At 39.5% G+C, this 17754-nt stretch overlaps 1 protein-coding gene and 1 non-coding gene across 2 annotated transcripts in view; one reads left to right on the top strand and one right to left on the bottom strand.

Annotated features, from left to right (window-relative positions):
* Positions 1-1035: 1035 nt before the first annotated feature.
* On the bottom strand, positions 1036-1107 carry TRNAQ-CUG (transfer RNA glutamine (anticodon CUG)). The gene has a single exon. It is a non-coding gene; the product is annotated as a tRNA-Gln (tRNA).
* Positions 1108-1441: 334 nt separating this feature from the next.
* The window catches only part of LOC100368612 (ETS-related transcription factor Elf-2-like), a 56093-nt gene continuing 39780 nt past the window's right edge, over positions 1442-17754 (top strand). Inside the window, exons 1-2 of the mRNA XM_085497985.1 lie at positions 1442-1580; positions 7639-7811. Of these exons, the coding sequence (XP_085354111.1) occupies positions 7797-7811 (15 nt within the window). The 5' untranslated portion in view covers positions 1442-1580; positions 7639-7796. The remainder of the gene's footprint in view (positions 1581-7638; positions 7812-17754) is intronic.

Raw genomic sequence — 17754 nt, 5'->3', positions numbered from 1 at the left:
CATTTTCATCAAGATACATGTACATCATTTTCTGCATCCAAATTTTTGTTGACTCTCTGTTGGTGTTTTTTTTTCAATATCGAGCCTCTTATAATTTGTTACAGAGTTGAAGTAGTTCTAGAGCATTTGTGTCTACACTTAGTCTATCTGAAGTGTCACTTTAAAAGCTGTAGTTTGAATGTCAAAGAAGTTAATTTCCAGGTTGCTGTTGACAAACTTATTGTTTATTTTTTTTTTTTTTTTTCAATACAACACAGTAAGTTTTTCTTTATTATTGAGTTGATGTATATGCCTTTGGCAAAGCTAACATCTGCCTTACCCTATTGCCTTTTCAAAATCAAAGGTGATGATACCTGTGACAGTAATACAGTACGAAATGTGTACATCAACATGTGCCTCCTACAAATAAAGACTTGTTGTTTTTTTGATACACTGTGGTTAAATTCGTAATAATAGCTCCGTAGTCCTGTGGTTTTAGCAGCATTTCTTTTTTTTTTTTGGCCGAATTTTTTTTTTTCGTTCTCTCGCATTAGTTTTGGGGTCTTCAGAGGATGTCATCCAGAAAATTAAATCAGTGTGGCCTAACTGTATTGTAGTAGATTTTAGATATCTAACTTGTTATGTTTATTTTAACACCTTTATTACATTTTATAAACCAAAATAGATACTAGTATGTAATTCATTCTATAAGGTTGTAATACAGAATTATCTTATCTTATCTATATTGGTAAATATCGACCCATGTGCAAACTTTTCAGCTGAAGAAACGGATCTTTTTGGCCCGACCCTTCCATAGAGGGGGGGAGTAGTAACTCCACAGATGGCGAAATACTCATACTAATATTATTAGCGTATGCATTCACACTAGTTGAATTACTTGAAAGGGCGCCACCCAGTGGTCATTGATATGGCATGGCTACGAATCGGTGGCTGTAAAACGGATTTCACTAATAAACACAACAAATATGAGCGCAGAAAGACATTACTGTAATATTAGATCAAACCTCACAAATAGCGAGATAGTAAAAATCATGGAGGTCCCACCGAGATTTGAACTCGGATCGCTGGATTCAGAGTCCAGAGTGCTAACCATTACACCATGGGACCACGTCGTCCGACACGAACTTCTTTGTTTTCATATAGAATACAGTTATTTTAAAAACATATATATTATAATTATGCTCATATTTATTTAAATACATGAAGATATATCCTCTTAAAATATTACAGTGCAAACCGTGATACAGTTCTACAATACGTGAGTAACCAACAAAATAATTCCGCGAAAAGCGCACGCCCGCCTTTCAAGGAAGCGGCCATTTTGACGAAACCATATAAGGTAAAGGGTTACCGAAAGAACCAATCAGAATGTTACAAATACAGTGACACGTGACCAGTCTTGAGATTGCAATCATAACAATAGTCAGACAGTGAATGATACGTAGCGATTGGTCAGATAAATGAAAGGGGAATGCCCAATGTTTATGTCTGTTTCGTACCAGGACAGCAATTTATAGTGACGCGACTTAACAACATATCTCAGCTGATTAAATCTCCGTGACATTGGAATATCTCACCTGGTAAGTCAGAATCCATTAGTATCGTACGACAACAGTCGTAGTAAAGTCATTTCAAAGAGTTGCAAGACAAACTTTTTGGGTGACATTGCACCCAACCTGGATCAGCTCCGATTCTCTCAGAAATAGCGTGTCATGACCCAATTCTCTTCCAAACTAGGCGCGTTGATACCATACATTTCTCTGAATATGCACAACTAGTTGTACTCTATGTGCACAGCTCATTCGACATGTAACGTATTTATGAGTCATGTTAGCCCATTATCGTTTATCCGTTCAGACCAGTTTAAAATGGCAGAAGTGGGTGTAGCCTGGAGTAATCACGAGTACTTGCCGATCGAGGGATCGGTCAGTGTACGATGGCGTATTGGTAGCTGGGCTTTTCCAAACATTCGATTAACTTTGGCAATTTAATTCAGTTTTTTTTTAACTCAAACCATCGGAATAATTCTCAATGGCATCTCGTTTCAGTGTCACGGGGTGGGTCATCGCCCTATGAAAATCGTCCACAAAATGGCTTCGCGGGTCAAACTAGTTGCGTGGCTCGGTGTGCGATGGCCTTGGAGCCTGTACCTTATATCATAATGTTGAATCAGCTGGATTTATTTGTCAACGCTGATCGTCAACACAATCGTTTACAACTCCTTTTCACCTGTACGGATTTGGTCAGCATGATCACATGAATCAGTGGATTTATCAATGGATTGCATAACTGTGAACAAATTTCTATTTTTGATACAGGAATGGAAATAATACTGAAATAAATGTTTCTGAACGTTATTTCATGAGTATTATTAGTTATTTATAGCACAGTGATTGTATTCTTTACATATATAAACAAATTAATTGTGAGGGGGTAGTGCTGGTATTATACCGGGGGGGGGGGGGGTTAGGAATAATTTGTTGTTTTGTTAGAGAAGCACATATGGCACCAAATACTGTGGAATACATTATTTTTGCTGGAATTAATTTTCGCTGAAAAGGCTTTTTGGGCTTTTTTTATGGAATTTATTTTTACTGATTTTTGATAAGTTTAATGTGAAATATAGGAAAAAAAGTATATTCGCTGGATTTTATTTTCACGGAATCATCCCTTCAGCGAAAATAGCGAATTCCAAGCAAAAATAAAGTATTCTACAGTAATGGATTTATGCTGTCCTGCAACATCAACATATGGTGTTTTTTGATCGTATACCTTCTTTGTAATTTACATATAAGTATGCAGTACTAATAAATCAAATACAGTACAATTTATTGAACATAGTACAGAATGTTAAAAAATAATTGATAACTTGATGGATTTTTCGTTCGTCTTACAAAAGCACTTAGACTAAATTATAAATGGATACTTTTCCAAATGTGATTTGAATTTTACCAGTCATATGACTTAGTGAGATACATGACCTACTTTATACAAGTACACTGCCATGAACAGGATTCTGGGATCTTAAAACAGATACATATTATTTATTTTCAAATATTTCCCAATTTTCAAGGGTGAATAAATCATGGGGCCAATAACAAATGTAACGTTGTTTATTATGCTGTTCTACAACTGTTTACCATCTGTAAAAGTTAGTTACCAAAATATGGCAGTTATAATAAAAATATAAAGCAGACTAAAACATGGCTTTGCTGATAAATCTATGGCAAACCGATTTATTTGGTCATATATGACATGCATGGAGCTGGAAAGTGAATTCTTTTAGCTCCATGAACTGTGTAACATCGATAATGAATGAGTGTTTACAGTATTCTATCTAGCAATATAGGCAATCAACATGGCTAATTTATGAATGAGAGAGGTGTTAAATTAACTGATTGTTTTGTTTTGTTAATTGATTATTTTGTTTCCAATAACTCCAAGTATAGTGGCTATTGTCTTTGAGAGTCTAGACTTTGGATACACATGGTAGATAGTTTAACAATAGTGAAAGCCATTCGAAAACCACAAAGCAAAATGTGTATGGGCTTCTTTAATTTTATGAGTCATGATAATTTTTTGGAGCTATGAAATTTTGTGACAGTTCATTCATGAAATTTCGTCTTCAGATGAAATATGCTCTCAAGCAGACAAATTAAACAGTGTGGTATTAATCTGTGATAAATCAATATTAATGCATACTTGGCAATATTTGACTATATTTTATAAGAAACCACAGCTTAGAGATGGTGGGAAACGACCAAACTGGGTGGGGGTGTTTTAATTAGAGTGTACCGGTATGTTTTGTGTTGTATTATATTCCATTGTTGTACCATAGTCTGGTCAAAGGTCAATGAATGTTTATGGTTCAGTTCAGTTCAGTTAATTTGCATATTAGGATATTACCACCTCTGTCTCACTTCTGTTGTACTCCACAGCCTGTCTGTGCAGTGTCATTTGAGGTCACACAAGTTAAATGCATCAGCTGTGCCGAGCGCACCTGGAAGTAACCATGACCCACTTTTACATGTAAACAAAATATGTACTACCGTTGAATATGAGAGTATTTAATGCACCAGTGTACCCCACCCTCGAACAGTCGCATGAATTTATTGTCATGCAAATGATCATGTTGTCCTGAACTAGTGCGTTTTATCTTGGTTTGTGCTGTTAATTCAACCGTTGTGTGGTAATATCGGAAAATTAACCATACAACACAGATAATACAAAGCAGTTATAAGAAAATACAGCTTTCATAATATCATAATCATAATTATTACATGCCATTTCTAAACAGCTGTCATAAAATGGAACAGTTGTACTTCGTTGCCAAAGGTTACGGTATATTACAATTATTAAGGAGAATTGCACAAGTTATTTTCAGATTCGCCAAATTTCGTACTGAAATTAAACTTCAAAACTTTCAATTGCATCAAATTTGAATATGTTTTGTTTTTGTAGATAATTTGGAAGTGCATTCGTCATGGCTTATTGGAGATTTACTGAATTTGTCCCATGCACACACACTTACATTGTACATATGTGGCCTGAGCAAAAAGTTTGCATAAATTGTATAACAATTTCATTTTGTATGGGCTCACATATGTCTCTCTATTGAAAATGTGCTTCTAGTATAACAAATATCATAATAATGATGCACCTTGTGAATGCTGTCTTGTTTTTGAGTGTTGGGGAGATGAGTATTACACTACGCTATACATGAAAGATTTATATTCTTGAATTGTTTAATGGCTACAATATCAGGATAGTTTGCTTTGTGTACATTTATGGATGGATATGGTATAACTCATTGTAAAGAGACTCACAGGTGCTGTCTCACAATCCTGTCATCCATGATGTGTTGGTGAGGGGTGAACTATTGTTTACTCAAGTGGATGGCTTGAAAGATTGCATAAAGAAATAAGTTTTCAACTGTCGCATGTAATAGCTATTGGTGCAACTCTGGCAGTAGTAACAAGGGTTACCCATGTGATAACAACAATAATATCACATCATATTACATATTCCATATCAGTCCTCCTGATTCCAAATGGTTTAACCCTAATAATCCATCATGACAACTTGGATTGTTGTTAATAACCAAATACTAAATATTACACCCCCCCAACCAGGGTTTGGGGTACCCCTTTTGGGGGAAGGTTAGAATAAAATCAAAAGCCAAATGAAAAGGAAGACAAAAAACCTTCTGGAGAAAAAGAAATTGTCACAATATAACTCGGTATTAGAAGCCGCATCCTTAATAGAAGTCGCACCCATTCTTTTTGAATAATTGAGAACCAAAAATTCATCATTTCTCATATGTGTAGATGCTCTAATAGAAGCCACATCTTCTCTGTTGCATTGTACCATTTTAATAGAAGACATGGTTTCTAATACAGATTTCACAGTATGTAGTAAATGCAAAAAATTAACTGATAATTTTCCTACCCCTCCCTTGCATATAGAATTATTTGTTTGTCCCTAACTTACTTGTACATTCTGTATAAAATGTGACTTCCGCTATTGTCAGACACATCCTGGTTCAAACCATGTATCATTGTGTGTTGTTTTGGTGGGCAATAAATGTACATGTGAACAGGATATGGAATGGACAGGATATGTAATCAGAGAGTGTCCCTGCCAACTGTATTTAAACTCTAAGTTCAGCTGTTAGTCAAAACTGTCTAAACTGATCAACCATAGGATGGAGATGATCGTATCGTTTATGGAAGTCAAGCAAATATGTGAAACTGAAAAACGGTGTTCGGTTTCAGATAGATTTCTGGTTTACACAGTGTACAATTGAGATGGATTGCTAGTACTATGGGTTGTATATACCGATATTTAATTTTTCCAAGAATTTTGGGGGTGTAAGTATTTCAGACTTTGGATCACACACTAATTTTGCTGCCAAATACACCATTAACATTTGGTAACTTGTTGATCAGTTTGTTGACATGGTCTACTATGTGTCTGCGATACATGTACATACATGATTAATTGTGTATGTTCAATGCGCTCGATGTCAACACAATGACCACCTTGTGTTTATGATATACAACATTACGATATAAGACATGTGTTTGCTTTAGGGATGGGCGTAATTTATTGCTTTATATCTTTATTAACGTGATAGATTTTTTTTTGTCAAACAAGGAGTAAAAAAAAATTGAACACTGTACAGGAGTAAATAAAAGTGCGGCTACAGGTTCAGTTGAGTTCAAACGTTGATTGTATGTCCCATTGTAATGAATTACAGAAAAACGTGATGGTATGATGTCTGGAAATCAGTGTCCCGGTATGCTATGGGTGGTACAATAAATAGGCATAAATTGAAATTTTGAAATTTAACGCAGCAACTGAGAATTAGTTCCTATCAAATAAAAGGTTACATGCATGGAAATCTTATCGTTTTCTGCAACAGCCTGTGAAATGAAAGTAGGGCATTCTAGCAGAATTGCAGGTATATATACAATCTACTTGTGTTCATAGCAAGAATGTCATTATAGTTGTATTTGCCTAGAGGTGACTGAGACTAAAAGTAAAGGCCACCTGTTGCTGGTGAGACAATGACTTAAAAATATCTTGAAAAACTCATTCTTGGCACAGACAATTCATGATAAATTTAGGCGAGTTGAAACTAGATGTAGTTACCCCACCCCAGAACAAATGGTAAATTGATCCAAGGATCTCCCCGCATTGCTGTATGCTAATAAAGTAAGGCTCTATAGTCACTGCACAGTGTACATTCAAATATTAACAAACAATATTCTGTATTTATTCTGTATGGTGAATATAAGTCATATTTTAATGATCCCTACAATAAATACAACTTTTTGGTGCATGTGCTTCTACCAGAGATGTGCTCCAATATAGCAAATACGGGATTAAAATAACATTTTTAATAGTACTAGTGTTTTTTTTATGTAGTGAGTTTTGTACAGAAATTTTTAATAATAATAAACTACCTAATTTTTGCTGCTCAGAATTTTTGTGATTGGTGATTTTATGGCATTTTCATGCTACAAAATTTCCCTTGCAAAATTGTGAAAATATGTCTCTCGCAAATTATAGCAGTTTTCAGTTTCAGATATCTAACATTGAAAATGACTATGACGAACAATGGCGATTTATTTACCTGAAACAGCAAGTGTGCATATGGGATAAAATTATACAAGTTACAAACATAAACCAAATTTAAAGGCTGTTGTGTTTGCTTTTACGCACTAGCCATTAATGTTTAATCGGTTGTAGGTCAACCTGTGGACATTCCAACCCACACAAATGAGGGGCCGAAGTCCGTAATGCTGTGTATTATTACTGTACAATAATTTATTATATCTGCAGTCGAAAACAACAGCTTGTTGCGTCGCGACTAATTCTGAATATATTCAGTGTGAATTATGGTGGTTCTATAGTTCTACTTAAATAATGAGATACTACGATATGGCTGCCTTTACTAGTAAATATAGTTAAAAGTCCAAACACATCTATGTTTATGTGTTTATTTGTGCCTAGTACACAAAATCTGCATTTATTCCCTGGTACCCAGCTACATAAATGTTACTCTTCATCTCTTTGTGTAATTACGATATCTATATAATATTAATATTTTTTTTTCATATTTTAATATTATAGGTGATGTTTACTGGAATGTAACAGTATTGGATTTAATTGTATTGTCACTACGTCTATCGTCTTGACTACCATATCTGTTGTTTTGGCTACTACGCCTATTGATTTATACGTAAGATTGTCATCTATTGTAAAGCCCTATGGTGGTGCTGTAATATAAAATGGCCGACAGTGTGGTAGGTAGACTTTTTAATTCAGAGTCTGTGAAAATAAAAACCTAATACTGTGAAATGACTAATTTTCGCTGGGTTTAAATTTCACTGATTTACCATTTCAGGCACATTCAGTGGGTTTTAAATTCATGGTTTAATCAATTTAAGATAATGTGTTCTATGCTAAATTTTACATATTCATTGGGTTTTATTTAGCGCATTTTCCAGTCAGCGAAATAAGCAAAATTAAAACCCAGTGAATAATTAACCCCTTTACAGTATTCAACGTCGGATGCTTTGCAAGCACTTTGGAATTTATTGCAATTAGAAACACTTTTGGAGGGATGGATAATGCACAGATGAATAAGCCACATAATTTCTAATGGTTTCTTCCTTATTCCTATTTCTTAGAATTAAAATTTATACAGGTAATATTTAGGTGTAATATTTAGGATTTCTGCACTAGCTATTGTGTAAAATGGTTATTGTTTACCAAAGTGAAAGTAATTTTGAACATGGGAACATTTGTAGCAGGTTACATAAGTTTATTGTGGATTGTCACTGATTTAATTAGAAATGGATTATCATTGGCTTAGGTGGTATGAATAGAAATGAATTATCATTGACTTAGGTGGTATGAATAGAAATGAATTATCATTGACTAAAGTGGTATAAATAAAAATTTAATATCACTGACCTAAGTGGTATTAATAGAAATAGATTATCACTGACCTAAGTTGTGTAATTAGAAATTGTCACTATATTAATATTTATCACTAACTTAAGTGGTATGAATATAAATTGATTTGTACCTGTTTATTTTATGTTGTTGGTCACCTAGATAAATATTTCAGTGTCACATATAGCAAGGTACTTTATTTTGGGGACAAGTGGCCTTGGACTGTTCTAGCCCCAGGCTGTCTAATTATATCTACCCAGGTATTCTAGTTTCTATATACAAATAACTCAACAATGATTCTTTGCCTTTCTGGCAGCAGTAATATTTACAGTATATGCTACTATATCTGTAGTAGAAATTTGTATGAGTCATGTTTTTGGTCATCTTAAATCTTGGTGCGATTTTGTTACATGTGTGTCATTCTCAATTTGATCATAAACAATGTAGTCTGCTTCTATTGTGTTTTTGGTCCCAAGGGCGGTAACTTTCTTGTGCACTATTAGAATCAGAGCGTTTGAAAGGATATACATTACATTACTTTACAGAACTAATACAAACAGTAAAACTCAAGCAAAACATTACATAGAGCTTGGCTGGCACTACATTACATAGAGCTTGGCTGGCACTACATTACATAGAGCTAGGCTGGCACTACGTTACATAGAGCTAGGCTGGCACTACATTACATAGAGCTTGGCTGGCACTACATTACATAGAGCTAGGCTGGCACTACATTACATAGAGCTAGGCTGGCACTACATTACATAGAGCTTGGCTGGCACTACATTACATAGAGCTTGGCTGACACTACATTACATAGAGCTTGGCTGACACTACATTACATAGAGCTTGGCTGGCACTACATTACATAGAGCTAGGCTGGCACTACATTACATAGAGCTTGGCTGGCACTACATTACATAGAGCTTGGCTGGCACTACATTACATAGAGCTAGGCTGGCACTACATTACATAGAGCTAGGCTGGCACTACATTACATAGAGCTTGGCTGGCACTACATTACATAGAGCTAGGCTGGCACTACATTACATAGAGCTTGGCTGGCACTACATTACATAGAGCTAGGCTGACACTACATTACATAGAGCTTGGCTGGCACTACATTACATAGAGCTAGGCTGGCACTACATTACATAGAGCTTGGCTGGCACTACATTACATAGAGCTAGGCTGGCACTACATTACATAGAGCTTGGCTGGCACTACATTACATAGAGCTTGGCTGGCACTACATTACATAGAGCTTGGCTGGCACTACATTACATAGAGCTTGGCTGGCACTACATTACATAGAGCTAGGCTGGCACTACATTACATAGAGCTTGGCTGGCACTACATTACATAGAGCTTGGCTGGCACTACATTACATAGAGCTTGGCTGGCACTACATTACATAGAGCTAGGCTGGCACTACATTACATAGAGCTTGGCTGACACTACATTACATAGAGCTAGGCTGGCACTACATTACATAGAGCTTGGCTGACACTACATTACATAGAGCTTGGCTGGCACTACATTACATAGAGCTTGGCTGACACTACATTACATAGAGCTTGGCTGGCACTACATTACATAGAGCTAGGCTGGCACTACATTACATAGAGCTTGGCTGACACTACATTACATAGAGCTTGGCTGGCACTACATTACATAGAGCTTGGCTGACACTACATTACATAGAGCTTGGCTGGCACTACATTACATAGAGCTAGGCTGACACTACATTACATAGAGCTAGGCTGGCACTACATTACATAGAGCTTGGCTGACACTACATTACATAGAGCTTGGCTGACACTACATTACATAGAGCTAGGCTGACACTACATTACATAGAGCTAGGCTGGCACTACATTACATAGAGCTTGGCTGGCACTACATTACATAGAGCTTGGCTGGCACTACATTACATAGAGCTTGGCTGACACTACATTACATAGAGCTAGGCTGGCACTACGTTACATAGAGCTTGGCTGACACTACATTACATAGAGCTTGGCTGACACTACGTTACATAGAGCTAGGCTGACACTACATTACATAGAGCTAGGCTGGCACTACATTACATAGAGCTTGGCTGGCACTACATTACATAGAGCTAGGCTGACACTACATTACATAGAGCTAGGCTGGCACTACATTACATAGAGCTAGGCTGGCACTACATTACATAGAGCTTGGCTGGCACTACATTACATAGAGCTAGGCTGACACTACATTACATAGAGCTAGGCTGGCACTACATTACATAGAGCTTGGCTGGCACTACATTACATAGAGCTAGGCTGGCACTACATTACATAGAGCTTGGCTGGCACTACATTACATAGAGCTTGGCTGACACTACATTACATAGAGCTTGGCTGGCACTACATTACATAGAGCTTGGCTGGCACTACATTACATAGAGCTAGGCTGGCACTACATTACATAGAGCTTGGCTGGCACTACATTACATAGAGCTTGGCTGGCACTACATTAGATAGAGCTTGGCTGGCACTACATTACATAGAGCTTGGCTGGCACTACATTACATAGAGCTAGGCTGGCACTACATTACATAGAGCTTGGCTGGCACTATGTTACATAGAGCTTGGCTGGCACTACATTACATAGAGCTTGGCTGACACTACATTACATAGAGCTAGGCTGACACTACATTACATAGAGCTAGGCTGGCACTACGTTACATAGAGCTAGGCTGGCACTACATTACATAGAGCTTGGCTGGCACTACATTACATAGAGCTAGGCTGACACTACATTACATAGAGCTAGGCTGGCACTACGTTACATAGAGCTTGGCTGGCACTACATTACATAGAGCTAGGCTGACACTACATTACATAGAGCTTGGCTGGCACTACGTTACATAGAGCTAGGCTGGCACTACATTACATAGAGCTTGGCTGACACTACATTACATAGAGCTTGGCTGGCACTACATTACATAGAGCTAGGCTGACACTACATTACATAGAGCTAGGCTGACACTACATTACATAGAGCTTGGCTGGCACTACATTACATAGAGCTTGGCTGGCACTACATTACATAGAGCTTGGCTGGCACTACATTAGATAGAGCTTGGCTGGCACTACATTACATAGAGCTTGGCTGGCACTACATTACATAGAGCTAGGCTGGCACTACATTACATAGAGCTTGGCTGGCACTATGTTACATAGAGCTTGGCTGGCACTACATTACATAGAGCTTGGCTGACACTACATTACATAGAGCTAGGCTGACACTACATTACATAGAGCTAGGCTGGCACTACGTTACATAGAGCTAGGCTGGCACTACATTACATAGAGCTTGGCTGGCACTACATTACATAGAGCTAGGCTGACACTACATTACATAGAGCTAGGCTGGCACTACGTTACATAGAGCTTGGCTGGCACTACATTACATAGAGCTAGGCTGACACTACATTACATAGAGCTTGGCTGGCACTACGTTACATAGAGCTAGGCTGGCACTACATTACATAGAGCTTGGCTGACACTACATTACATAGAGCTTGGCTGGCACTACATTACATAGAGCTAGGCTGACACTACATTACATAGAGCTAGGCTGACACTACATTACATAGAGCTTGGCTGGCACTACATTACATAGAGCTTGGCTGGCACTACATTACATAGAGCTTGGCTGGCACTACATTACATAGAGCTAGGCTGGCACTACATTACATAGAGCTTGGCTGGCACTACATTACATAGAGCTTGGCTGGCACTACATTAGATAGAGCTTGGCTGGCACTACATTACATAGAGCTTGGCTGGCACTACATTACATAGAGCTAGGCTGGCACTACATTACATAGAGCTTGGCTGGCACTATGTTACATAGAGCTTGGCTGGCACTACATTACATAGAGCTTGGCTGACACTACATTACATAGAGCTAGGCTGACACTACATTACATAGAGCTAGGCTGGCACTACGTTACATAGAGCTAGGCTGGCACTACATTACATAGAGCTTGGCTGGCACTACATTACATAGAGCTAGGCTGACACTACATTACATAGAGCTAGGCTGGCACTACGTTACATAGAGCTTGGCTGGCACTACATTACATAGAGCTAGGCTGACACTACATTACATAGAGCTTGGCTGGCACTACGTTACATAGAGCTAGGCTGGCACTACATTACATAGAGCTTGGCTGACACTACATTACATAGAGCTTGGCTGGCACTACATTACATAGAGCTAGGCTGACACTACATTACATAGAGCTAGGCTGGCACTACGTTACATAGAGCTAGGCTGGCACTACATTACATAGAGCTTGGCTGACACTACATTACATAGAGCTTGGCTGGCACTACATTACATAGAGCTAGGCTGACACTACATTACATAGAGCTAGGCTGACACTACATTACATAGAGCTTGGCTGGCACTACATTACATAGAGCTAGGCTGACACTACATTACATAGAGCTAGGCTGACACTACATTACATAGAGCTAGGCTGACACTACATTACATAGAGCTTGGCTGGCACTACGTTACATAGAGCTAGGCTGGCACTACATTACATAGAGCTTGGCTGACACTACATTACATAGAGCTTGGCTGGCACTACATTACATAGAGCTAGGCTGACACTACATTACATAGAGCTAGGCTGGCACTACGTTACATAGAGCTAGGCTGGCACTACATTACATAGAGCTTGGCTGACACTACATTACATAGAGCTTGGCTGGCACTACATTACATAGAGCTAGGCTGACACTACATTACATAGAGCTAGGCTGACACTACGTTACATAGAGCTTGGCTGACACTACATTACATAGAGCTTGGCTGACACTACATTACATAGAGCTTGGCTGGCACTACATTACATAGAGCTAGGCTGACACTACATTACATAGAGCTAGGCTGACACTACGTTACATAGAGCTAGGCTGGCACTACATTACATAGAGCTTGGCTGGCACTACATTACATAGAGCTTGGCTGACACTACATTACATAGAGCTTGGCTGGCACTACATTACATAGAGCTAGGCTGGCACTACATTACATAGAGCTTGGCTGACACTACGTTACATAGAGCTTGGCTGGCACTACATTACATAGAGCTTGGCTGGCACTACATTACATAGAGCTAGGCTGGCACTACATTACATAGAGCTTGGCTGGCACTACATTACATAGAGCTTGGCTGGCACTACATTAGATAGAGCTTGGCTGGCACTACATTACATAGAGCTTGGCTGGCACTACATTACATAGAGCTAGGCTGGCACTACATTACATAGAGCTTGGCTGGCACTATGTTACATAGAGCTTGGCTGGCACTACATTACATAGAGCTAGGCTGACACTACATTACATAGAGCTAGGCTGACACTACGTTACATAGAGCTTGGCTGACACTACATTACATAGAGCTTGGCTGACACTACATTACATAGAGCTTGGCTGGCACTATACATTACATAGAGCTAGGCTGACACTACATTACATAGAGCTAGGCTGACACTACGTTACATAGAGCTAGGCTGGCACTACATTACATAGAGCTTGGCTGGCACTACATTACATAGAGCTTGGCTGACACTACATTACATAGAGCTTGGCTGGCACTACATTACATAGAGCTAGGCTGGCACTACATTACATAGAGCTTGGCTGACACTACGTTACATAGAGCTTGGCTGGCACTACATTACATAGAGCTTGGCTGGCACTACATTACATAGAGCTAGGCTGGCACTACGTTACATAGAGCTAGGCTGGCACTACATTACATAGAGCTTGGCTGACACTACATTACATAGAGCTTGGCTGGCACTACATTACATAGAGCTAGGCTGACACTACATTACATAGAGCTAGGCTGGCACTACGTTACATAGAGCTAGGCTGGCACTACATTACATAGAGCTTGGCTGACACTACATTACATAGAGCTTGGCTGGCACTACATTACATAGAGCTAGGCTGACACTACATTACATAGAGCTAGGCTGACACTACGTTACATAGAGCTTGGCTGACACTACATTACATAGAGCTTGGCTGACACTACATTACATAGAGCTTGGCTGGCACTACATTACATAGAGCTAGGCTGACACTACATTACATAGAGCTAGGCTGACACTACGTTACATAGAGCTAGGCTGGCACTACATTACATAGAGCTTGGCTGGCACTACATTACATAGAGCTTGGCTGACACTACATTACATAGAGCTTGGCTGGCACTACATTACATAGAGCTAGGCTGGCACTACATTACATAGAGCTTGGCTGACACTACGTTACATAGAGCTTGGCTGGCACTACATTACATAGAGCTTGGCTGGCACTACATTACATAGAGCTAGGCTGACACTACATTACATAGAGCTTGGCTGACACTACATTACATAGAGCTTGGCTGGCACTACATTACATAGAGCTTGGCTGGCACTACATTACATAGAGCTTGGCTGACACTACATTACATAGAGCTAGGCTGGCACTACATTACATAGAGCTTGGCTGACACTACGTTACATAGAGCTTGGCTGGCACTACATTACATAGAGCTTGGCTGGCACTACATTACATAGAGCTAGGCTGACACTACATTACATAGAGCTTGGCTGGCACTACATTACATAGAGCTAGGCTGACACTACATTACATAGAGCTTGGCTGGCACTACATTACATAGAGCTTGGCTGGCACTACATTACATAGAGCTAGGCTGGCACTACATTACATAGAGCTAGGCTGACACTACATTACATAGAGCTAGGCTGACACTACATTACATAGAGCTAGGCTGACACTACATTACATAGAGCTTGGCTGGCACTACATTACATAGAGCTAGGCTGACACTACATTACATAGAGCTTGGCTGGCACTACATTACATAGAGCTAGGCTGACACTACATTACATAGAGCTTGGCTGGCACTACATTACATAGAGCTTGGCTGGCACTACATTACATAGAGCTAGGCTGGCACTACATTACATAGAGCTAGGCTGACACTACATTACATAGAGCTAGGCTGACACTACATTACATAGAGCTAGGCTGACACTACATTACATAGAGCTTGGCTGGCACTACATTACATAGAGCTAGGCTGGCACTACATTACATAGAGCTAGGCTGACACTACATTACATAGAGCTAGGCTGACACTACATTACATAGAGCTTGGCTGACACTACGTTACATAGAGCTAGGCTGGCACTACATTACATAGAGCTAGGCTGACACTACATTACATAGAGCTAGGCTGGCACTACATTACATAGAGCTTGGCTGACACTACGTTACATAGAGCTAGGCTGGCACTACATTACATAGAGCTTGGCTGGCACTACATTACATAGAGCTAGGCTGGCACTACATTACATAGAGCTAGGCTGACACTACATTACATAGAGCTTGGCTGGCACTACATTACATAGAGCTAGGCTGGCACTACATTACATAGAGCTAGGCTGACACTACATTACATAGAGCTAGGCTGACACTACATTACATAGAGCTAGGCTGACACTACATTACATAGAGCTTGGCTGGCACTACATTACATGTACATAGAGCTAGGCTGACACTACATTACATAGAGCTTGGCTGGCACTACATTACATAGAGCTAGGCTGACACTACATTACATAGAGCTAGGCTGGCACTACATTACATAGAGCTAGGCTGGCACTACATTACATAGAGCTAGGCTGACACTACATTACATAGAGCTTGGCTGGCACTACATTACATAGAGCTAGGCTGACACTACATTACATAGAGCTAGGCTGGCACTACATTACATAGAGCTAGGCTGACACTACATTACATAGAGCTAGGCTGACACTACATTACATAGAGCTAGGCTGACACTACATTACATAGAGCTTGGCTGGCACTACATTACATAGAGCTAGGCTGACACTACATTACATAGAGCTTGGCTGGCACTACATTACATAGAGCTAGGCTGACACTACATTACATAGAGCTAGGCTGGCACTACATTACATAGAGCTAGGCTGGCACTACATTACATAGAGCTAGGCTGGCACTACATTACATAGAGCTAGGCTGGCACTACATTACATAGAGCTAGGCTGGCACTACATTACATAGAGCTAGGCTGGCACTACATTACATAGAGCTAGGCTGACACTACATTACATAGAGCTAGGCTGGCACTACATTACATAGAGCTAGGCTGGCACTACATTACATAGAGCTTGGCTGGCACTACATTACATAGAGCTTGGCTGACACTACATTACATAGAGCTAGGCTGGCACTACATTACATAGAGCTAGGCTGGCACTACATTACATAGAGCTTGGCTGACACTACATTACATAGAGCTAGGCTGGCACTACATTACATAGAGCTAGGCTGGCACTACATTACATAGAGCTAGGCTGGCACTACATTACATAGAGCTAGGCTGACACTACATTACATAGAGCTTGGCTGACACTACATTACATAGAGCTTGGCTGACACTACATTACATAGAGCTTGGCTGACACTACATTACATAGAGCTTGGCTGACACTACATTACATAGAGCTAGGCTGGCACTACATTACATAGAGCTTGGCTGACACTACATTACATAGAGCTTGGCTGACACTACATTACATAGAGCTAGGCTGGCACTACATTACATAGAGCTTGGCTGACACTACATTACATAGAGCTTGGCTGACACTACATTACATAGAGCTAGGCTGGCACTACATTACATAGAGCTTGGCTGACACTACATTACATAGAGCTTGGCTGGCACTACATTACATAGAGCTAGGCTGGCACTACATTACATAGAGCTTGGCTGGCACTACATTACATAGAGCTTGGCTGGCACTACATTAGATAGAGCTTGGCTGACACTACATTACATAGAGCTTGGCTGACACTACATTACATAGAGCTTGGCTGACACTACATTACATAGAGCTTGGCTGACACTACATTACATAGAGCTTGGCTGGCACTACATTACATAGAGCTTGGCTGGCACTACATTACATAGAGCTTGGCTGGCACTACATTAGATAGAGCTTGGCTGACACTACATTACATAGAGCTTGGCTGACACTACATTACATAGAGCTTGGCTGACACTACATTACATAGAGCTTGGCTGACACTACATTACATAGAGCTTGGCTGACACTACATTACATAGAGCTTGGCTGACACTACATTACATAGAGCTTGGCTGACACTACATTACATAGAGCTAGGCTG

Source organism: Saccoglossus kowalevskii, chromosome 4 (assembly GCF_978046115.1).
Source record: "Saccoglossus kowalevskii chromosome 4, keSacKowa6.1, whole genome shotgun sequence".
Taxonomy (NCBI): domain Eukaryota; kingdom Metazoa; phylum Hemichordata; class Enteropneusta; family Harrimaniidae; genus Saccoglossus; species Saccoglossus kowalevskii.
The sequence above is the reverse complement of the archived record's forward strand: the minus strand, read 5'-3'. Positions and strand labels throughout refer to the sequence as shown.